This window comes from Zootermopsis nevadensis, unplaced genomic scaffold (assembly GCF_977971745.1).
Source record: "Zootermopsis nevadensis isolate Lab colony 2312 unplaced genomic scaffold, Znev_1.0 Znev_ptg000012l, whole genome shotgun sequence".
Classification (NCBI taxonomy): domain Eukaryota; kingdom Metazoa; phylum Arthropoda; class Insecta; order Blattodea; family Termopsidae; genus Zootermopsis; species Zootermopsis nevadensis.
The window spans coordinates 6,796,141-6,820,845 of record NW_028259144.1 but is presented as its reverse complement, the minus strand read 5'-3'; the positions used below and the strand labels follow the sequence as shown (position 1 = coordinate 6,820,845).

The following is a 24,705-nucleotide window of genomic DNA, read 5'->3' as shown; positions in this document are numbered from 1 at the left end:
TCGATAGGTGGAAAGTTTTACGGTATCAAGGAATCGATAGGAATTTAAATATCGAAACAGATCCTCCAGCAGTAGTTGGTGGTAGATGTAGAATCTGGATTGAAAGCCTTATAATAATATTTACTGATGGGAGTTTTGTGACGTTGATGATAAACCTACAGGTACATTAACAAACTAACTCGATGTTACAGAGTCTTTCTTGAGAAGAAAAAATTGCTAATTAGTTAAGAATTTTATGGAACCCGTATGTTTATTACCGCATTTACAAGAGCCCAACACGTGCTTCTAATCTGCTATAGAATAATCTAGATCACATCCTCATATGTTATTTTTAATATCCGTTTTAATATTATTCTTCCTTGGTAACATAGAAATCATTCATATGCTAAATAACTGTTCAGTGGTCATGAACAAAGAGACTTGATGACGAAAGGTCTTGCTAAATGCCGTATTGCCATAGGAAAGTGTGGCATCTTTGACGTAATGTGCCTTGTTCGATTCCAAAAGCGTAAGGACCGCGTGTTGAAGAAATCAGTTCAAACAGATCACTGATTCCGACAATGTATTGAGTTTGGTTTAATCGTGACACTCCAAAGTGTTGCACTGTAGCTAACCTACTTTTGATGCGGTCCGCTCCATTTCTCCCCATATCCTTGCTCCATCTGATTTCTCCGTCTCCGAAGAACACTGAAGTGAAATCGCAAACAAAGTCTGTCAAAGACATTACAATGAAAACTGAGAAATCGGAATCTGTAAAGAATATTAGACGGATAAACATACCGTTGAAGCCTGTCGAAGACGAAATTTATCAAACCTTTGGAGCCAAAATTGGTCTCAGAAGTATTTAAAAATGGAATCCGTACCTCAAACAAAACACAACCCATCGCCATTAAAAGAGGTAGCTTGATTAATTCTCGTTAGGAAAATAATTCCTGTTTATTCTGAGAACCATTCCATTCTGTTGAATAAATGTAAGTTATTAATTATTAAAACAGGTGGTACATATAGTTACCATTGGGCTTCAAAGGGTTAAGAATATCATACTTCTTCCCCTCCTGAAATATATTTTGTGGACAGACTTCCTTGGAAAATATTTAATTTAATTCGTGTATTTCTGCTAAAACTGTATAAAATGGATTCCATGCGAAGCGGAAGGCGTTGATACATCTGAAGTTTTATTTTTACTGATATAGTCACCAAGAAATACAATATATTCACTACACAGTGGTCATGGTCATTTACTTTACTATATTGATATAGAGTTAACAACAATGATGGATACATGATCATATTGGGGTTCACAGAAACATGCTAGATTCCACATACACTGAGGGTTTTTTTTGGCGGCTGTGCCGCTAGGACTAGGAGAAGCGGCAACATACAGTGGCATGAAGCGAGCCGCCACCATATTTCCCGTACGTGTGTACACAGTGGCTGGGTAAGAAAAAGGAAAACACTGTTGATGTAAATGAGCTGATGGCTTGCTAAGTGAAAGTGGATAATTTTTCTGTTATTTGTTGTTGATTACCGAACTAAATTAATGCTTTGTTTCTGTTGTTCCACTAGACTTTCTCCTTCATCTCGATATGCATCCTCCAGAGAACCGCACGCCACGTTATTGCATTGACACTGTTAGTCGAGCTGAATTTCACATAAATGTGCACGTAATTTGGCAAAACAGTGGTTATAAAACATCACAGTTGTCTGGAAACATTTATAAGGCTCAAAGATCCTCTGTGTAGTCTGATAGAATTCAGGGCGATGTCCTTATGGTAGAGGCAGTGAACACATCTTTAACGCAAGTTTGTATCAGACTAGTAGCCCTTTCTCTTCACGCGAATAAGAATTTCCGGTCCAGGACGAGGCTTTGTTGCTAAATGGTACCTACCACATAACTCATTTGCATATATCGCAAACATTTGAACCAGAGGGTATAAATCAGGAGGTGGGTTTGTTCTTCACCTTACGACTTTGATATCCAATAAATGTCTCTTGCCCGCTGTTAATATATGAGGCCCTCAGACGTATTTGCTCTTGAGTGTTAAACAATAACATTCGATTTCTATTAGGACAAATAATTTAGTTCAACGCCGCATTTAATCTGTTTTTAATTGATTGAACACGAAACCTGTCCTTTACACACACAAATAACTAGAACGCGATTGAAAACCAGTATTTCGGTAGTACGCATTGTAGACTCCATATGCATTGTGAATGACGCAAATTGTGTTTTGTTTAGGCCCAGAATTCTTTATCCATTTCCAAGGGAGATTTAGGTATTTTTGAAGATGGTTGTCTCCTGGGATGAAGAGTTGTAGGTCTTGGCAAACGTTTCAAATGAGCTCACTGTCGTCATCATCTGGCTTGATATCAGGTCACTTAAATTTTTGTATTTTTAAAGGAAACAGACTATTTAGGGGAGATCCATATAATTAGTTTCTTTTCGGATTAAGTTTGCTTAAGAATAGTGAAGTAAGCACTAATTATTTACCGAAAACTCAAAGCATTTATCGCTTTATTTCGATTATGTGTACTGAACTCCATTTATTAGTACTACCCTTTGATTATTAACTCCAATAATTTAATAACTTATAAATTCCTCAAAAAAACATTTACTCTGGAGTATTATACTCTGTCAATAATCTTACATTAAATTTCAGATTTTATACTTAACCTCAGATGAATTTTCTCTTACGTTAATTCAAACGAAACTCCAGGACACAGCTTAAATTTAACACATATCAGTGTCTACTGAGCAGAGTCCTGGAGAAGCTAATAGTTGCTCAACTAGTCAAATTCGTTGCATCTTATGGAACCCGGAGGTTCATTACCGTGCTCACGAGAGCCCGCTACTGATCATTATCCTTAGCCAGATGAATTTAATCCAGAAACGTTGTTTCCCTAAGATTCATTTTGTTTGTTATGTATTTGTAGCTTTGTCAAGAATACAGTAAAACGAATCCTTAATACTGAAGAGTGTATCTAGATGGACAGATACTTATGTGGCATTTTGTCATATTTTAAATTTTTAAGATATTTCACCAAAGCGGGTGACATTATTTCTGTTACTGATATTAAAATATACATATCTCCCAATATTATTATAACAATTATCGATTTTGAGGCACAAGTGAGTGTAGAATAACATTATATGACTGTCCAAGTATATTTCTATGTAGGTCTTTATTTCAATAAATGTTCAGAGATGTCCGTATTTTTAAAAAGTAGCATTCGGCATGGCGAACATTGTGTGCCAACACCAACAACTTCATCCAATGAGCTGTCCTCGGGGTAACAGCAGTCAGGTACCTGCCACATTTAATTTACGTTAACGTCTGTTAAATTCACACTTAATTGTCCTTGATCTGTTTAAAAACGTCCTTTAGACTCCTTTGATTAATCTTCGTTCTTTATGATATATCATAAGAGATTCGTCCATTAATCCTCTCTCGTGGATGTAACATTCTCCTATCAAATCTCAAGGCTTACCGAAATAAATGATCTCGGTGTGTAGAAATTCTGCTTGTTGATTCAGGGTGAAAAGAAGACAGTTGGTAAGAGTCTTTTGTCCAGTATTCTGCCATGTTGTCTGCATATGTACAGCCCGTGTTCTTTCATACGTGGGGCAAAAAAAGCTCGGGTTTATGGCATTAGAGCTTCCAGACAGAGCCACTGCATGGAACACCATGAACTGTGGGGATGGTTCCATTACCAACTCTGGAGAGTTGGATAACAGAAGCTCTTGTTGACCTTGGTAGGTAGCAGGAAAGAATATTCTTTCTCCTGATGTAAAATGTCAAATTCCGGCCATTTATATTCGACATTTAGTTTCATGTTGGACAGTGATAGGGGCTCAAGTGATGAATGAATAATTCTATTCAATTCTGTATTTTAATATGCTAACTCATTAGAGCGCCTCGGTGGTCTAGCGGTTAGAACGCTGGCCTTGTAATCCTGGGGTCTCGGGTTCGATTCCCGGCGGTGCCCGAATTTATAACTTGTGTTGGGCAAGGCCGTGGTCTAGGCAACACGGAGTTTTCCTCCGTGGCATCCCAACAATTACTCCATTCACACACAGAAGAAGGCAATGGCAAACCACTTCTGGATCATCTGCCAAGAACGTATATGAACAGGTCCCAGTCCCAGTCCGAGAAAAGGATCGAAGGATCCTGTTCATATGGACCTGTCGTCAGACAGAACACTAAATAAATAAATAAAAACTCAATAGCTACGTGAGCAAATTACAGTCATCACAAGAGAATTCAAAGAACAAATACGAGACACTACACTGATGAGGCAAAATGGTAAAACATTCAGGTATATAGTAAAAAATAATGCCGAATGTAGCAGAAATTGTTTTCACCGATAATGTATTTATACTAAAGATTTATGTTAAAAGTTTGTTGTGTATCATGTTAATATTGAACCTAAAATTTAATTGGCAGATAATAATAATAACAACAACAACACAGTTTGTAAAATTTTGTAAGGAGATAGATCATAAACCTTGTTTAACAATTACCAGCATTGAGGCGGTGTGAAATGTTGGTAAGCTTTTAAGTACCGTAGTAAGAACAACTGGATCAGTAAATGTAATAATTTCTTTTGCTTCTGTTTTCATGAGTAGTAAAGCAGTTGAAGAAAAGTAGGTGTATTTAAACATTCATTTAGATTAAATTCTCTAAAAGCTAACCTTGTGATCTTTCTGTTGACCCTTTAAAGTCGAGTGGTAACTATATGTACCACTTGATTAAACAATCAGCAGTTCTTCATTTTGTATTTATGGGTTTTGTATGATTTTCGCTGTAAACAGGGAACATTTCCTTTAACAGAAATCGTTAGCCAGTTTATCTTTGTAACGATAAAGTGTTTTCTTTGCGGTACGGTCTGAATTCTACGTATTACCTAGATAATCTTTGACTTCAAAAGCTTCAGTGGTAGCATTCCATCGTCTCGTAGTGGGTTTACAATTTGTAGCGTGGGTGGACAATTATTTTCAGTCCGGGGACAGATGTGTTTATTTCCAAGGGAAATTTGGGATATCAAATTTTGTATTTTGGCACTGAATGCACGTTATTTGGCCAGGTATCAAAGGTATGTAAAGTTGGCATTATTAATAATTAATGATTGTGGCACAGTATAACGAACTATGGTTTTGACGCATTAAACAAAATATGAAATGGGGTCCGTTTCGACTCTTGTCCTGTGTACACAGTTGTAGACATATTGATTGAAATATATGAACCACTATCTCCAAAACTTGCAGTTCCAGTAAGCATCTTATCTTATCATCATAATCTCACATTATTATATTGTCACTATGATCAGGGTATCTGTCCATGACGCAGGATAAAAATTTCCGTAAGGCTCATTGTTACTATTATTATGATTATATTTCCGTGTTGTCTTCGTATTATGTGTGTCTTAGTATTTTATATTTATTTCTGAATGTCATCACGTGTTAGCAGAGTCGATATTGGTTACGGGCTGTAAGACCGCGGTTCGATTCCCGGCAAGGAGCGATTCTTCGCTTCGCCATAACATGCAGACCGCCTCTGGGGCCTCCTCGGTCTCCTGTACTACAGCGTTTGTTTCCTCCGGGGTAAAACCGCTAGAGCGTGAAGTTGATCGCTCGTCTCCTAATGTCGAGTTGAAAAATATTTGTGAGTTCACGTCAGAACAAACGAAGCTGTGGTGCTGAGAATTTGTGCCACATTCTAACCTTGTCTGGAAACTAATTTGTACAAGACGTAATAAACATCTACTTCACAAACCTTCGATTTTTCATGCAGAAGGAATGAACTAGGATAATTAAAGCACGAATCATTATCTCTGAAGATGAAACAATGGACATCACACAACGTATAGAAGGCCGTTACAGGGGAGAAACAGTTATTAACATTCAAGTAACAGATTTTAGACATTTGGCTAGAGGTCAGCCATCCCTAGATCACGCGCCCAACACGTTTCTTCTACGCTTCTTTAGTTATTCTGTTGGCGTCTGTTTCTCCTCTTTCTCCCACACATGTCACTTTTTCTCGTCCGTAGTTCTGTCTGCCTTACACGGCCTGGAGCAAGGTTTGCATTCCATCGGCAAACAAGGTGCTCGGGACTATCTGCGACTCTGGCCTCTCTCTCTCTCTCTCTGTCTCTACTTTTCGATTACAGTCATTTTCTGGCGGGGAATTTTTGGTCGAAGGTTGATCGTGCGTCTTCAAACAGTGGTAAGGCGGTTAAGGCTGATCATTACCCATCGTCATCATTATTAGTACATCGTAAAATTAAATCTGTTCAAGGTATTCTCCGCCTTTAATGGAACCGGAAGGTGTATTGCCGTGTTCGCAACGTCGCACCACTGATACCTATTCTGAATTGAGTCCACAACCTGTAAGATTCCTTTTAATATTATAATCTTGTCTACATATGTCTCCAAAGTAGCTTATTCCCTTGATATTTATTTAATGACGCTTTGGTGTCTCAGACTATATAACGTACGAATAAAAGTATGATAATGAATTAGAAAGGATGTGGAAGGAAATGGTTGTAGCCCATTTCAATGCACTGTACAGGTATTTACCTGGGGAAAAATATCTACCCTTTACAAAGAGTGTTTACATTTCTCATTTCCCCCTGCGTACTGCATGTCCCGCCCATCTCTTCCTCCTTCGTTTAACCAAAATACCAATGTTTGATGAAGAATAGGCATATAACTTATGAACATTCTCAGTTTTTCGTTAGTTTTTGATCCGTCTTGTACTTGGTTGCCAACTTCAGGGTGTAACCCACGAGACGGAGACGACTTGTTCCTCTAAAATGCTGGTAACAACCTACAAGGCTGAAGGCTGTGTCTCGATGCAGAAGACCACAACGGACAACTTCACCATCCGGAGACCCTCGTCTCATCCTTTACCCCCCCTCCCCCCCGGCGTGAAGTGGGTAAAGCTGGGGCTTCACAGCTTCAAATCCTGAAACGAATTGTCTTCTCCTGCCTTGCATGGCCACGTTGTGTGGTTGGAGGGCTGTGAAACCCAGCCGAAGACAATGCAACAGTCTGACTTGTTTCTTTCTTCTCCCTTTCATAATCCTTCTCTTCTTAATAGCCTTCCAATTTTTGTTTATATTTTCCCTACCCTCCACTTTCCTTCGTGTTTCTGCCCTCTTTCTTCTTGAACCCCCAAATTCTCTGTGTCAGCTTCTCCGCTGTAGCAGGATTTGAGCTTTCCACCGCGGCGTGAGCAAAGATTTTAGTATTGTAACCACCAACTAAGGAAATTTCAACTTCTCTCCTAGTCTGAGATTTTGAAAGTCTTAAGCAGCCGAATTCGATACATTTCGTTTTATGTTGAAAAATTGTAATCTCCTTTTCGTAACCCATGTTCCGTTAAAGAGCAATTCTATTATTCTGCCCCGAATCCTAGACTCCTTTAGAAAATGTTATTCCCTACAGAACATCTGGTACGTAGACGGACGGACGGACGGATGGACGGACGGACTGACTGACTGACAGGGACAAAAGAATCAAGGTTGTCGACTCTGAAGGGAGTCCTCACACAATGCATTGCGGTTTAACGACCTTCTGCAGTGCCTCAGAGGCTCTGCCAACTTCACAACAAAACTCGATTGTAGGTCGCATTGAAAGTCACATTAACCCTTGCAGTCAAGTGTTTTCAGTCCCAACAGGAACGTTAACAATGCTTACAATTAACGTCTTGAATGACATGTTCCAATCTTGGTTCGATTGTTGGCTATCATGACTGAAGTGTCTCTTGGTTTTCCTCATTTACTTTCTGAGACAGTGCCTTAAAGCAGACCACAACCACTTTTTTCAACAGTCTTTAGAATTCATTGTCCTATAAATTTCGTTTTTGACGTAAATACGTCTATAAGGAAGGGTCATTCCACAAAAAAGTGTTACGAAAAAGTGACAGAAAAATCTGTAAGATCCGTATCAACAAATCGACAACAATGTGTAAATACTCGGCATTGTTGTGTTACATTACTGCCGTCAACAATCCGCTTTCGTAACAAGATGGATGACGTTGAAGATAACATTACATTACAGAGACGTATTTACGTCAAATTCTCCGGAAGCGTGGTTCCACTGTAACATTTTTTGTAACCTGCGAAATTAAAAAAATGTTAAGTAAACCGATTACAAGGCCAGTGTTGTTTAATGCAGTTTAAGAACATCGAAAAGGCAAACTACGAAGTCCTTCGTTTTGTAATTCGTTTAGTTTACCACTTGTTTGTCTGTGGTTATTATGCACTGACATTGCTCACCTTTGCGCCTGCGCAGATCACGCTACGTGAATCACTTTATTTTAATTATTGTGTTCCGTTGAAGTTCCACGTTAAAGCGTCCCACAGAGACATCCTGAATGAGTCCTTGACGCTGTGCCCCATAATACAGCCTTCCTGCTCCGTGCTTCCATGACGGTGGTCACCTTCCTGGCGAATTTCGCAATGTTGTATGTACCATCCTGTTTATCTGTATGAGATGTGGCGTGTCAGAATACCTGCATAAACACAAATAAGAATCTTAGATGCAATAAATTTAATCTTATTGACAGATCCCACTTCACAGTGTGGAAATGAAATTTTATATTGAACTAGGGGGAAAGCAAAATAAATATAATAAATGAATAATTATTTGACTTGTGGTCTCTTACTGTTACTCTGTTTTTCAAAATTAGTTCTAACATCCATTAAAGTTTTTTATTGTAGAATTCATCTCTTTAGTTAGATTTCTGATACGGACTTTGGTAAATTTTGTATTTCCCTTAATACCACTCCAAATTCCTCTTCACGAAGCAAAAGGACAAGATTTTTGGAATTATCGCAACACTGGCATGGGAGTACAAAGCCAGCAGGACCCAAGTCGTATTAAGTCTAATGAAGATGACGAGAGCGTGATTCAAGCAGTGAGGACATGGCTACGTTCACAGGACAAGAGCTGGTACCGGCAAGGCATGCACGCACTTGTTCCACGATGGCGTAAAGCCGTACAAGTTGATGGGGACTATGTGGAAAAATAGTATGTGTAAGGGAAACATTGATTTATATTGTCACTAAATTTCAGCCATCTTGAATAAATATATTCTGAGGAAAAAAATGTGGGGCATTACTTAATGAGCGACCCTCGTATTTGCGTAAAACGAAGACTCATCGCCCTGTTGATAGACACAGCAAGTCCATATGAAACGTTGGTAAACTTCTACCAGACTACAGGCCGCAAGAATCATCTTCAAAATAAAAGTACCTTATGAAGAAGTGGTTATCACACGTTTGTCTGCACAGTGAGGTCTTTTGGAAAGTATGTAGGCTGGATATTGTTTTAGTATAGACTGGCCTAGACAATTATACTATGTAAATCGAATACATTACCGACATAGGAAATGCGACTTGCAGTCACTACTTTTTCTAAAAATAAGAACACCATGTCAGTCAAATTACCAGTCAAAATAAGACGTGAGTAGAGCCATCTCCCGAAACGTCGTGAAAACAAATATACCTCAGAGAATGTGCAGTATCCAGCATAATATTAGTACATGCGGAGAAGATTTGAAACACCGCCATATAAAATTGAAAATACGTCGTTAAATAACTCAAGGATTAATTGGCGCCAGTCAAAAGGGTCGTGTGATCAGACATGATTCTGAAGAAAATAGCTGAATAAATAAGTAATGAAAGTTTCGTAAATGTGAAAGTGTTGACGTACGGAAAATTAACGCGAAATTTGCTGAATGAGCGTTGATCTTCGCTTACAGTTCAAACAAACTATAGAACCAGCTTACTCACTGTTCGGCACAGCTGTGTGAACTGAACGTTTACACAGGATGAAAAGACCGATGGTCCTTGGCCAAACACTGTCATGTGCTGATTAGTTACAGCTCCTATCCTGACCAACGTTATTTTTCGAAATTATGAGAATAGAGGCACTGGGAAATTTCCAGAAACGCCGTCCGAGAAAACATCACAAGTGCCCTGTTTTAGAATTTAATCTCAACACAGATCCTTTATGGTCGGTTATGTCTGTCTGTCTGTCTGTCTGTCTGTCTGTCTGTCTTTGTTCAGTTACGGAGTTTCACATTACAAAGGTAAGATACAAATCTGTGAGTTCCGATGTTTCCACTGTTGTTAAGACATCGATGCTGGTCGTTTGGTCTACCGTCTCATGACCTTGTAGGTAGATATCAAGGTTTCTGAGGAACATTATGTTCCCCATCTTCAGGACATGCCCAGAAGAATAAAATCTACAGTTTTAAGTTTTACAAAACAATCATATTGATCTGGTCTGCCACTTCACTGAACGACCAAAACCATCAGCGACCAAACGAGGAGACCAGCAGGGCGACCAGCGCAGACAGAGGCCTCAGAATCAGGTTTTTTTTAAAAAAAAAACTTTGGAAGCAGTCACGCAGTATGGACGTCGAGGAGATCACTATAATGATAAAAATTCGTCAAACAATTCCACAACCTCTTCCCACTGACTTTCTTTCAACTCCCTGTTTGCATAATCGGGACTTGCAAGGTCCGAAATGGCTCTTCGTGACTCTACAGCCGAAATTAATCTTTCAGTATCAAAACTCATGATATACTGATCACTTGAGTGACATGAACAAGACGGGAGAAAACAAGAAACAACGGATATGTCACCTCTCTGAGCTCTGGTCGCTGACTGAGTCGCCCGCAATGTGAACACGTGATTGCCATCTATGTATTTCGTGGTCGTTGGTCTCCCGTGCGTCGCTCATTGCTTGTTGGTCGACGGCGGCCATTGGTCGAAGTCGCCCTCGTGTGTAAGCTCGTACTTAGATTTTCTACCTGGTGGTCGTTCAGCGACTGGTCGCCGGCGACCGTTCGACAGTGCGAAACGGCCCTGGAACCGGGGTTGCTCGGTCGGCATCGTGACGGGGACAGAGGATTTTTCTTCTAGCCTCTGCGTCTGTACCGGTTCTGGGGCCCACCCAGCCTCAGTGTGTACCAGGGTCCTTTCTCGGGGGTAAAGTGCGGTCGGAGCGTGACGCTGATAACTCACCCTTATTTTGTACCGAGGTTGTTTGAGCAGTATCTTCTTCCCCCCCCCCCCCCCTCAAGCTCATGTATGGCGTGTAGCGGGACAGTTTTACTTTAAGCTTGACGGCGCTGTCATGGGAAAACGCATGGCCGTTGTTCACTCGTGTATCATGTGTCGACGTTGTATTGTGTTAACTACCGAAAAGGGGCTGTAGTAAAAAATGTGTACGATAAAATGGAACCGCGACAGAACGTATGGATTTTTTTTCGTAATGTTCTTATTCCAATTTGGAAGTGAAATTTTTGACGAAAGATCTTAAAACTTATATCAATACAGCATAAAAAATAAATTAGTGTAATATATTCAACTTTCTGACCCTTAGGCACAAGTTGCGGACCACCAGGGGTCCGCTGACTCCCCGTTGAGAAACACTTGCCAACTTTGTTAAATAAATCATAAATAATTATAATGACCAACAAAAGAATCATAGCTTTTCTTCGCTCCATTGAAAGAAGGTTTCAATACTGGTACACGCTGTTGCATACAGGATATACGTAAGCTAGGCTAAATAATAGACAAGGTGCAACTTAAGGTGATTTTGTATAACCGTCTTACTACAGTTATCTCTGTACTTAAAATCCCTGTTGGTTAAAAAGATAATGAACACAGTCACCTTGAAGTTAAGTCACTTCGCCACAGTAGAGAATGGTTCAGTATAAAGTACCTCAAAAGATAACATAAAACAGATGAAACATGCGTTTTGCTATGTGTCTGGACCAGCTGTTAGTATTAAGGACCATGGCTGATGTTATTAAGTCTCATTGTTAATGTCAGAATCCAGTGCAAGCCTTAGTAATTCTTTCATGTTTGGGTGTGGACCCACATCTGTAATGTCTTTCTGCTGAGCTGGAATTGGCCTTCGAGGTGTCGGCTTATGAGAAATAATGTATGCAGTTTTACCTTTCGCTGTGACCAATGAGGGATACGCTGCTTGTGGTTCCGTTAGGAATATGGTATGGAGACTGATCTAGATCTTGACTCGACTGATACAGAGGGGGACAGAACGGTGTCCTCAGCAAGGAAGGAAGCGAGAGAGGGACAGAAGGCGGAAGAAGGGTATAAGGAGAAAAAGGGAGAAATCAGCATTGTGAGAAGAGAATGAGACAAAGACAGGTGGAAAGAAAGAGGAAAAATAAGAAATTAATAAAGTTATTAGGACGAAGATAAAGATAAAGGGAGGCAATGACAGAGAAGACGAGACGAAGACAGAATGTCAGATAAATGGAAACACAGCAGGAAAGGAAGAGAGACAAAAACGGAAATAAACGTAGACTAAAAACAGATAGTGATAATGAAAGAAGGAAAAGCAAGGAATGAAGAAGACAGTGAATGAAGGAGAGAAAGGAAATAATTAGTTAAGAACGAAATCGAGACTAAAAAATATACAAAGACAGGATGAAGGATGAATACAACAGAACTAGGAGACATACAGAAATAAAATAATTGTTATTGCTTCGTTTTTATAGTTCTTTATTGTCCTTTATTCATGTTATCTCCGTTTCTTTCCTATTTTAATAAACTCCAGAATATTCTGGTAATAATCACCTCTAATTATAACATACGAGCAGATGGTGGTCAGCGGTAAATTCGCAGTGTGCTATGTTTATACGTTATAAAACTACAGCACAATTACTCGTTCTGCCTTCGTGTCTGCAGGCGAGGAAATTAACCTACGCTGCCTAGACCGATAAATCGTATCGGTATACACACATCTTCCTCCTCCAGTCGTAAACAAAAAGTAACTGACATTCCTACGGCTTCTCAGAACCGTCTATCAGTGACGTCATTGTCATTAACTTATCCCACTATGAGTATTCATTTCCAATGCCGTCACCGTTGCTAGTGTCTTCTTCATCTGGAAATGCGTTCATTCGTTTGCGTACGACGGAACTTAACAGAATTTTGCGTAGTTTGGAGCAACGGACGTATCTCTTATGTGTGCGTCATGGAGGCTGTTTTGGAACACGCGCATTTCACTGGATGAGAAGATAAATTAAGAACATCTCGACGATTCACCGACTGAAACAGTGCTAACGTTTTAGAATGTAACACGTTTGAAAATGTACGCACAGTGTAATATGTCTGGCGTCTTTAATCTGTTATTGCCTCTCAGAATTTCAATTCGCGAACTCTGACATTTGCTTAACTCGTTCGAGAACCCTAAGACTCGTAGATAAAATGTAATGGGCATAAATTGTATATCAGGTTTTGATACAACTCTGTTGGAAACATTTTTCTGGCTCCGATAAGAATTTGGCATACTTACTCACAGGCCTAAGTCTGACAATAGAACCAATATTCCTTGCTTTTGTCAAATTTTAACCGAAATTTAAATTTCTCAACAAATTTTAGTTATAGTCTCCAGTTGTCGGGTTGCCGCATGAAGACAGAAGGAAGGATATTCAAACATGGCGAAGCTAATAGTCGCTCAGTTAGTTCAGAAATGCCCCTTCAGATGACTTTCTTCTTGTCCCAATCCTGAGCCAACTGCACCCAATTAACGCTGTCACCCGTGTTTTAAAAAGCCCATTATAATATTATTCTCCAAGTTATGCTTCAATTTTACAAACGGCTTCAGGTTTGAAGATGAGATTTTTATCGGAAAACCTGAAGGGAAACGACTATTTGCAAGACCTAAACGTAGATGGAAAAATGTTGATGTGGATCTCAGAGGAAAGACGTGTGAGGATGTGAACTTGATTTAATCGTCTCAAGAGGATTTTATGAACGCGGTAATGAACCTCCGAATTCCATAAAAGACGGAAAAATTCTTATCCGAAGTGAGGGCTGTTAATGTCTTCTCTGGGTAAAAGAATAAGTTCAAGTTTGTTAAATGTTCGTAGCTCTGAAGTTTAAGGACCAGTTTTGTAGCACTCATGGATTTGAAAGTTCGCGCAGCTGGGTAGCGTCCGCATAGTTTAACAAAAGTTAGTAAAATTTTGCGAAACGCACCCAAAAATAAACTATAAGGTCACCATTGTCGGTTCTAATCGGAAGCAGGTGTTGGTGTCTGGAACTGATAACCACACAGATTACACTGAAAATTCCATCTGACTGCCAAACCGTAATGGAGAGAAGAAATCTTTGTTCATGACCTTAACACTTGGCCTTCTTCTTTCATTCTGGATGTTATTTAATTTCCTGTTCACGTTATGTGAGCATCCGAGTATATTTTTATTTCACAGATCAAAATTTTTGTTTCACTTGTGTGTTCAAACGTATCTCTGTGGGACTGGTTGGTGTTGGTTCGAGTCCAAGTATGTCAAGTTCTCTAAATGCGTGTTCTTTTCATAGAACGTGTTGCTCTGAAATTCAAAACAAAGGGTCATTGTTATCTTTTAGCTCATTATGTTATCATCTTTCAGACAAAACTTGGATCGTTTTAGTGACTTTACATATATTACACGTTAAGATACCGAACAATTAAAATCAGAAAGGAGTTGATGTTAATATAAGGCGCATGAAAATTAATCGTACTTTGACCATTAGACGTGTTTGTCCATAAAGCTGTCATATGCAAGCGTTGTCCGTTGTTCTTTTGTTTATTGGCCATAGTTGAATGCGTTATGCCAGGGGTCTGCACCAAGATCGTCCTGTCCAGTGGGTACCGGGGTCTTTCTCGGGGGTATAGGCGGTCGGGGCGTGACGCTGACCACTCGCCCCCATCTGGTTCCGAGGTTAAGAACGAGTAGGAGCTATAACCTCTCTCCCCCAAACGCCTACATTGCGTTGGATATACGTCATCCTTTTTGATGTCATGTGAACGTGGTGACATCGCCGTAGTTTTTACAGCTGATAACGCGAAAAGTAGCAGCCCAATCCCGTAATGGCTTGTCTCTGGTAACAAAAATACCAAAACTTGAGATCAGAAACGCATGATTTGCAATAACGTTTCTCTACTTATAGTTTTCCGTATTTTGATAAATAAGAGAATTCTCTTATGGCCTTGGATTAATGGTACTCATTTCTAAATCTTAACCTTCTAAAATCTTATGAGTTTGTTAAACCAGAATTATTTGTCTGTATCTTGTCTTTTAAAAATACTAATTATTTTATGATTACAATAGCTTATTGTGTTTTCTCGATATTAGGATTTATTTTCGTATTCCACGAGATACGTTTTATGTTACTAGAAATGTAATAAAGCAAATGGATTATGCAGTAACTGGGAAAATAAATGACCACAAAAGAAAAGGCAAGCAAATTTTTCTTTGGAATAAGAAAATCCCTTTTAATGCAATTCTTCCTTATCTTGTTGGTTCCGTCATCAGGTCGATGTAAATGCCTGAAGGTTGTCAGTTTTATACCCGCCATCGTGAGAATCTGAAATCTCGTTGTTTTCTTCAGGGTTCAGAGGTCGTGTTTTGCAGAATGTATACAATTACAGGTTTATGTCATAGAAAATGTTGCGTAATTTTATTTTAATGCCAGATTTCTCACGTGGTATGTGATACAAGGTATTTGCCGTGCAAAAGTCCGAACAAATACTGAAGATTTTGCGTCGAAATATTCATTTTCACGGCCTTGCCTTGTGGACTTCTGATCTTTATTCTTCTACCGGTGCATACCAGTCTCAACGAGTCCCGCTTCGCTTTACAGTAAAGTTCTTTGCCTCATGACTATGAATTTTGTGACCGTGTGGGAAAATTAATACAGTCAGCTCTTACAAATAATCACGTTCCTGGAGAGATTTCGTAAAGCGAGTTACCATTTCTCAAAAGTGTTATGTCGTATTGTGGGGTTCCATTCCCTAGCGAGAAAAAGAAAATACTTAAAACAATTCAAAATAAACAATTTGATTTTCTTGTACGAAACATACGAGCAACGAATTCATATAAAACATACGCTATATAAATATAAAATATGTAGGGTATAAACCACAAATTGTTTAAAATACAGTAAAATTTTTCGATTTCGTTCGGAAAATTTCGGATGAGTTCGCGTTCGGATGTCGAGCCAAGTGAATGGTATGTGGTTCATTATAAAAGATCGTGTGATCGAAATTTTGAATTGTGAATTTTCGTAAAGCTAAGACTGCCTGTACATTGCATCGTCCATAGTTGATGTGATTTTTCCTCTAGCCTCTGCGTCCAGACCGGCTCTGGGGCCCACCTAGCCTCCTCTACAATGGGGACCGGGGTCCTTTCTCGGGGGTAAAGCCGGCCGGGGCGTGATGCTGACCACTCACCCCCATCTAGTGCCGAGGTCAAGGAAGAGAGGAGCTATACCTCCTCTCACCCCAAGCGCCTACATGGCGTATAGTGGGACAAACTTTACTTTACTTTACTTGACTTCCATATTTTAAGAACAGTTCTTTGGTCCGCACTTACGCGACATCCCGCGAGTATAAGTTCTTATTTTAAACAGTATGTTTGTTAGAAAAGTTATTATCTGCCTACGACTATACAGCGTCACAACCCAGAATAGCATCGCCAAATAAATGCTAGGATAAATATGTTAATGACTGTGTAACGTAGTTTATTTACTGCTGTCTTTTTTCCAAACAAAAATCCCATTTGAAATACATTTGTAACTGCAGCCAGCAGTAGCTGATGTCAGTGAGAAACATAGACAACACAAAATGTACACTTTCTGTTGAGATTTTACGAAATAACAAGAAAACTGAAATCAGGTTATAATGATGTTTGCTTCAACGTGCTATATGCGTAGCCTACGTAATGTGCAGACTGCTAATTGGTTTTCTGCTAATTTTTCATACCTACTTTTCATGCAGTTAGCAACAAGCTTTTCAAACGTACTTATCATATTGCTGACTGATGAATATCTCTCACACTCTTATTTCACGTGAGTTTCGTTGTCATGCTGATGCATTTAAAGCCACGTGTCATGTTGTTCTGGAATTAAAAGAATGACGTGACGTTAAATTTATGCCAGCCTTGTGTGACATGACGGACTTCCAACTTAAAGAGAGTCCGGTTATTTGCTTAGAAATGCATTTTGAGAGGTTAAAAAGTGACACGGACTATTTTCTGTCTTCAGGGAGTTTAAAAATAGTTATTTATAATGTAAATCAAAAGCGATAATTTCGCTTGTGAACAAATTATTGCAAAGTTCATATTGCCCATCTTGTTTACGATTACACGTTTTATAACACTTAAATGCATAGGTTTGTCAACGTAATTCTCTCAAAAATACCTTCAAGCACATAATCAGTTCTTGAAATTACATTTTACAGGACATTGTCTATTTAAGTTCACTTAAAAAATCTGACGAAAATATTTGGAACTAAGTTAGACAAAGTAACAGGGGCCTGATTACTTGCATAATGTGGAGTTTCGTAATTCTTCCCTTCCATAAATATTATGAAAGGGATCGTCTCATTAAATATTGGATAAGTAGATCATATAGCACGCATGGGAACGATTAGAAATGCATGTACAATTTTAGTCGAAAAACCTGCAGAAAAGAGGTCGCTTGGGGGGGGGGGGGGAAAGAGGCTGATTCCAAGTCGCAGGGTAATATTAAAATTAATCTTTAAAAATAAGTTGTGATCTACTCCACCGAAGGGGCATTCTACAAATTAAGGCACCATTAGTCAGTGATGGACAGAACCTGTAGAAATTACGCTGCATTGAAGTGTGAAGAGAGTACACTGAGTTAATAATGCCAATTTGTCAACGTCTACAAGTCATAGTAATAAATAGTCAACTGAAGAAAGCATCGAAATGGGCAACGTTGAACGAGTGAGGCTGCGGCCATATTGGATACGAATTTAAGTTACTGCTGTTCGTACTGTATACGGTTAGTTTTACGCGAACATCGGACTTCTGCCTTCTGGAAAACCGTGCTATTAAATTGATTCTTCAAGACGGTGAAGGTTTATGGGTTCGTGAAGAATTATTCATGGAGATAGTGACAGAATAAATACAAGCAACTTCCTCCGGCGTTCTTGAAGCATTTTCATTTTATTTTAATATTCCCGAATGAACTATGGGACTTGAGTTATAATTTTTTTAAAAAAAACCTTCTGTATGTCTCGATACTAGTCCAAACGGAACGAGTCCCAGCGGCATCTGTAATTCAGGGAATTACAACTCAAAAATGTATATTGAAGTAAAGTTTACATTGCGTTTCCATTGAATCACGCCAGGGTCTACTCCAGCCCGTCGAACGAAGTGCGTTCCAGTGACACAAAATTTATCATTTGCCACACCTGCAAAAGCTTAGATGACAGTAAATTTTCTAAAAAATCATAAATCAGACGTTTCGGCAATATATTTTATGAAATACAATCAGAAATGGACCGGTTTCGTGACGTTATTACATACCCCTGCCTAATTGAAACGACGTACGTCAAGTCATTGAAACCCAGATGACGTAGTGTGGGTAATGACGTCAATGTGAAATACAATAGGGTATTATCGCAGTTAAAGACCGGTGTATTTAACGAGGTCAGTACAGTGTCACTTAGTGACAGTCATGCTGTAGGTCAGTAAGGCGCTAATCCACGAAGGTCTTCCTGAATCTCATGAAAGCTGTAGTTGATAGTTACAACGTACAAATGTACTGTGGTCGGGGCGAATCCCTGAGTCTGAAGGGGACCTTTAGATGTAAAAAGTGATGTGATCAGGAGAGTAGCAGATGAGGAACCATATCTCGCCCATATCATAAACATTAATTCCCTGTGGCGGTACTTTGGAGCTCCCTCTCAATTCTTACGTCGACAACGTCTTCGGTTGACATAGTACGAGGTGCGATCGGAAAGTTTTCAGACTGTGTCAATAGAGGGCGGAACCGGATGTAGTACGAGCTTCTGCCGCTAGGGGGTGCGGCCTACATTCATAGTGAATCAGTGTGCCAGCCGGCATTATCGAATTACCATTTGTTTCTTAGTTACGGGCGTTTTGGTAGTGCATTACACCGACCCTCCTGCGATTTCGGAATGGCGTGTGCATCAAATTTTGCCAAAGACTCGCCAAAACGGCTACGGAAACCTATGAAATGCTAAAGAAAGCATTTGGGGAGTCCGCAATGGGTCGTGCACAAACTTTTGTGTGGCATTCACGTTTTAAAAATGGCCGAACCTCTGTCGATGATGACGAGCGTTCTGGACGACCATCTTCGAGCACAACACCCGAAAATGTTACGAAGATTCGGCAGGCCATTCACGAAGATCGACGTCGTACCATCAACGACTTGTGCGACATTGTTGGGATAGGCTGTCAGCTGATTCTAAACTAAGAACTCCACATGCGACGCATCATGACAACGCGCCAGCGCACACCGCCCTCAAAGTTCGGCAGTTTTTGGCCTCAAACACCATGGCCGTCATCCCGCACCCTCCTTATTCGCCGTGTGACTTCTTCCTCTTCCCAAAGATGAAAATTCAGCTAAAGGGAAGGAGATTTGAGACGATAGAAGAGATTCAGGCAGAATCGCAGATGGTGCTTGACAGGCTGACAAAGAAAGATTTCCAGGGATGCTTCCAGGCTTGGCAGCGGCGCTGGGATCGTTGTGTTCACTCCCAGGGGAACTACTTCGAGGGTGATGGATGAATTTAATACCTGAAATAAGTGTACGGGTTTTTATAGGCGCAGTCTTTAAACTTTCCGATTGCACCTCGTATGTATATCTTTTGTCCTACCCACAAGCAAGTGACATAAGGAAAATGATCTTTTGTCCCAGGTACACAACAAACACAGAATATTCTTACATAGGGTGTCCTAAAAATACGTATACACAGCAGCAACTTTTGTGATTCTATGTGTCAGCTATGCCACGAAGCTACCGGTAGTCGTTTTGAACACCTACACTAAGTTCGCTAATTCACTAAATTCGAATGGTTCATTTTCGTGATTATGTATCGCTTTGTTTTGCCTACTGCCCTATTTTGTGACAAGGGTTGAAGTGTTCTGAAGATGGAGGCAGTATTTTTCTTCGAAACGTTGGTATCTATCTAAATGTCCATATGAAATACATTTGCACTGCAACTAATAAGACATCCTAGCATGCACATCAAATCACCCTATGTTTTTCACTTCGTATTAACGAGAAACCTTTTTTTACATCACTGAAAGAATTTGATTTATTCCATTTTAGCTCTGAGGAGTTGAGTTTCCAGTAATACCATTTTTTTCAAAGCTCATGATAGGAACGTTCTAGATGCATTAAAAGCAGGGGATTTCTTAACTCTATACGATTATCAGCTTGTCTAGAACTTTGCTTTCTGGAATTAATTTTGTTTACACTCTGCAGTATCAGAGCTGGTGTACACAATAATTGCGGTGGTATTTAACAATTCTTTTTAGTTCACAGTTGCATCAACCAAGCCATTGCAGCCTTTGGAATTAATTTAAGGACACGCCATAAGAATATCATATTTATGATAATATTAATGACCGTGTTATACATCAGCGATCTGTTGATTAGATACTGTTGACGTCTGGATAATCTTAAATACTAACAATTGGACAGACTGGGATGAAGTTGAATGGACAGATAGATAGGCAGACACATTTTTTAACCTGTTTCCTCACGCTACATTATGTAGAAATATGGATATTTGACTATCCCTTAATAATTTTAAACGGATTATTATGAAACTTGGCATGATCATCATGCTACTCAACTTTTGAACTTTTCCTGGTATCTAGCGGAACTTGTAGACAAGAAAGTCAGTTTATTCCATCTTCCTGTTGCAAATGTAAACTAGTAACTCAAGCGCCAAGTCCATTAAAAATAAACAGTCTTTCTAAACGCATTTTGAAGCCACTGTACTCACAATAAACCAACATTGGCCAGTAATAAAAAAAACATTCTGTCATAAACATTTGGGTTCAGGAACGAAAAACTACAGGAATATGTATCTGCGAATCGTAAACTGAAAGGTAATAGTGACTGCGTTTGTTGGTACTTTACACACTCTTCTTCTTCTTCAGTCACTGCTTCATGCTTACTGTTTATTCGACACGCCTAGAGTTCGATTCTGTCCTAGGGTACTTTTCTTCAGCTTGTTTGTCTCCTTGTATGCGTAAAGTACGATTTTAGGATAGTTCCCAGTGGCATACCATCCATACCAAATTTAATCTAAAATCGTTGAGGGTTTCTCGAGTTGAATCATGCGGACAGACAGATATGACCAGCCATCTTTGCTTCCCTTTTATGCACATCGTGCAAAGAACGCATAATAACGTTCCTTGTTGCAAAAATCAACTGTCTACTCAGGTTTTACGAGTGAAATGAGAACAAACAGTCGTAGTTTAGTGAAGTTCTACGAAACAGTCTCTGCCTCTGAGGTCATATGCAGATGTGAAACGTTCGGACAAGGAAAGCAGAAAAGTTTCGATGGCAGTGAACACACACACGTAAATGTTTGTTTCCTTTGTCACTAGGTGTCAATGTTGGAGAAAGATCCATTGTTTGACTAGACGAAGCAATTCAGGATCCAGTGTCGTTTCTTGCGTCACACATTTTGTTAAAAGATTTTACTCTGGTGGAAAGAGAAAAAAATGGCACGTAGGTGTAAAATGTTTTCGTTATTTGTTAGCAACTCTTCCTCGTTGCATAGAACGAGGAATGCATTACACATAGTGTCATCTGTCTTTTTCCCCAGTTGACAGATTTTTATTAAACTTGGTATGAACATCATGGCATTAGAGGAAAACCCAAGTTTATACTGTTTTTCTTCTATCATCAGTTAAACCAAAATAGTGGTCGTAAGAACTGTCCAGGTTTTAGAATCAGCGTCATTTAATGTGTGGTTCGGAAATATTGTGTGGTGATACATTCTAAAAATTTAATTGAAACTTGTTAATGTAAAAAAAAAAAAGCATGGTAGGCTCACGAAATATATATTTAACTTTCGATCTTATGACAATTACTAATGAACTAGACGTTGCGAAAAAAAAGCTCTATTCTGTATGTTATATCGGAAGTAGCAGTCCTTATAATTTAATAAGCAATTCAAAACAATTAAATTTAAATTATCTCTTAATTATTCTCGTGAGATTTTCCACTGTCTTTTTTTCTATCAATCTCTATTTTATCTCAGAGAGAGCAGAGTGATAATGTTGATGTTGTTATGGGTTTTGGCGCCTTGTAGTCTCATCAGTTGATGCCAACGTTTCGGATAAACATACTGTCTCCTTCTTCAGCCCCCCAGCTTTAGCTCTGCATCTGTCCACATTAATTTTCATTTCACGTGTGAATTATATTGCAAGTCATTATTTTACTATTTAGATCTGGGCTAAGCACAGGATTGCTTGTAGGGATTACGTAACACGTAGGCATTCGTACTTATGGATGTGGTGCAATGTATACGTATTACAGCTGATGTTCTAAGAAGTGTAGGTTTCATTCATAGTATAAAATATTTATGTAACCTCGTTTCTCATTCTGTACATTGATGATGTTTTAGAACGATATTCTGGAGAGAATATTTAAATGTAAGAGAAACCATGAAGAAAATATCAGTATAAAGAGAAGAAACTTTGGAGACGTAGATCTAGATTGAACTGAATTTTAACCAAACCGGGAATGGTGTTTACTATAAGATTGAACTCGCTCGGAACAGGGTCTTACACTACATTATCAATGTTTTGTATGATTTTATAATCTCCTGAAATTTCTTAATAATTTTATTTTCGCTGCGAATTCTACCAATTTTACTAGACCAAGTTACACTTCCACAGAATTTGTATACAACTGACATTTTCATAAATTAGGCATATAACTTTATTTAGTTTCTACAATTTCCTCCTTACCTGTACACATGCCCTTCCTATAGATACATTTTTATGCGTTCTTTACACTAAATGCATAGCGAGAGCGCATTATGAACTGGCAGTGTCCGTCCGTCTATCCATTCAAATGTAGAACAACTGGATGGATTTGGATTAAATTTGATGTGGAGGTTGTGTCATTGTGCACGACCTCAAAATTGTACTTTTGAATGTCCTACAAGCGATCGGAAGTCGTGAGGTGGACACTGAGATGTTGCGATCTAGTGGTCAAAATGGAGAACTATCGAAAAAGGTGGACTTAATACCTCTAATTAATTGTTAACAAAGAATACATGAGGATATTATGTGTACTCCGGTACGAATTACACTTCCGAACTTGTTCTAAATAATATAAACAATAATAGCGTCTTTAATTTGCATAATTTCAGTACTGCTGATTCTAATTACGTTAATCTTATCATTATTTATTTAACGGAATTTAAAAAGCGGTATATTACTGCTACTAATGAAATAAAATTCCAATTAAAAAACCAGTGAAGGACAAGACTGCTTGGTTATTTGACGCCAGATGTCACTCGAGTCACGGATTTTATTTCCTATTTTAAAGAGATTGTTTCCTCTTTATTTTTGTATGGGCTATTCTCGCATGAAGGATTCTTATTCTGTACCCAAATTATTATTGGTCTGAACTTGATTTTGACTCGGAAGAAACCAGGGTTTTCTAATCTTTGAGGGACATGCGATAAACAAGTAAAGACTCACTTTTCCTGTGTTTCAGATGCTCCGAGCGATGGTGTGTACATTGTGTGTGGGGTGGTCATTGCAATGATCCTTGTGGCGGGAATCATCGTATTGCTGGCATTGTTTATAAGGTCAGTATGTCACTGCTGTTTTTAAAGACTGGTTTGTCTACAAATAAAAGTAGTTTTGTAAATAAGTGTCCAGGTATTCACAAACATAAAACAATTCCTTTTGTTAGACCACCCATAGGCTTGATAACCGGGGTAATAGGAGGCTATTGCTTCAGAAAGATTCTCATCACATGTGCCACCCAAGATTGGTGGTTTATTAGTGTGATTTACTTAATAAATTATATGAAAGATTAAGGAATTGTTGCATCTTGCGATTTTCAAATTCTTACTGCTGTGACCGTTTTCTAGGTTTATCAACGAATCTCGTCACGACCTCACGTCCTAGAAAAACAAACTGGAATATCTCCTTTTTGTCCTAATTTGAATATAAGAAGTTTTAGTAGTGTGTTACGGTTGAATAAGAGATTAACCACATCGTAATATGAGTTTTTAATCTCATTAATAACTGACTTCTTAATTTCTATACGCAGTACAAAAATCCAGCGTCAACGAGGTCTGTGAAAGTATCAGTTGAGTATGATCATAAATAATGTAATTCTGCAGTAAACCGCATTCATCACAACCTTTGAAACGAAAAGGGGAAAAGGATGAGATAGTTGCGCATGTACGCGGACCTCGGTCCGCGTACATGTAGGCAAAGAATGGCATACCATAGTTTACAGAGAGTTCAGTATATGACGCAGCCTTAAGTACAATCCACGAACTCTCTCACGCACAAAATAACGAATCTAACGGTAATACTGAAGTCTTGAACTCGGTAAGGCCGTAATTTCATCGGTTATTGCTTTTTCTCGATGAGCTTCCTCTGCCCCGAAATGTCGCTGTCTTATTCGGAACTACCTTGTCAGGACACGCTTTGCTAAATGGTTCACGAACAGAAGCGAACGATTTCGATGTGAAATTATGTTCGAGAATGAACACGCGTTCTGATAGTGAATTCGCCCCGTTCGCACGTGCACAGATTTTGCACAAGTGAAGTGAGTAGCGACCTAGCAACATGGATGACCTTGACACTGATGTTGAGCGTCACGGGAGAGGTTGGGGGAGTCTATTG

General features: G+C 39.1%; 1 protein-coding gene across 5 annotated transcripts in view; it reads left to right on the top strand.

Moving 5' to 3' along the window:
• Positions 1-24,705, top strand: part of LOC110826718 (uncharacterized) — a 185,894-nt gene that overhangs the window by 144,414 nt on the left and 16,775 nt on the right. For all 5 annotated transcript variants that reach the window (XM_022057630.2, XM_022057623.2, XM_022057655.2 and 2 more), the window contains exon 4: positions 23,558-23,651. In XM_022057630.2, coding sequence (XP_021913322.1) covers positions 23,558-23,651 — 94 coding nt within the window. The remainder of the gene's footprint in view (positions 1-23,557; positions 23,652-24,705) is intronic.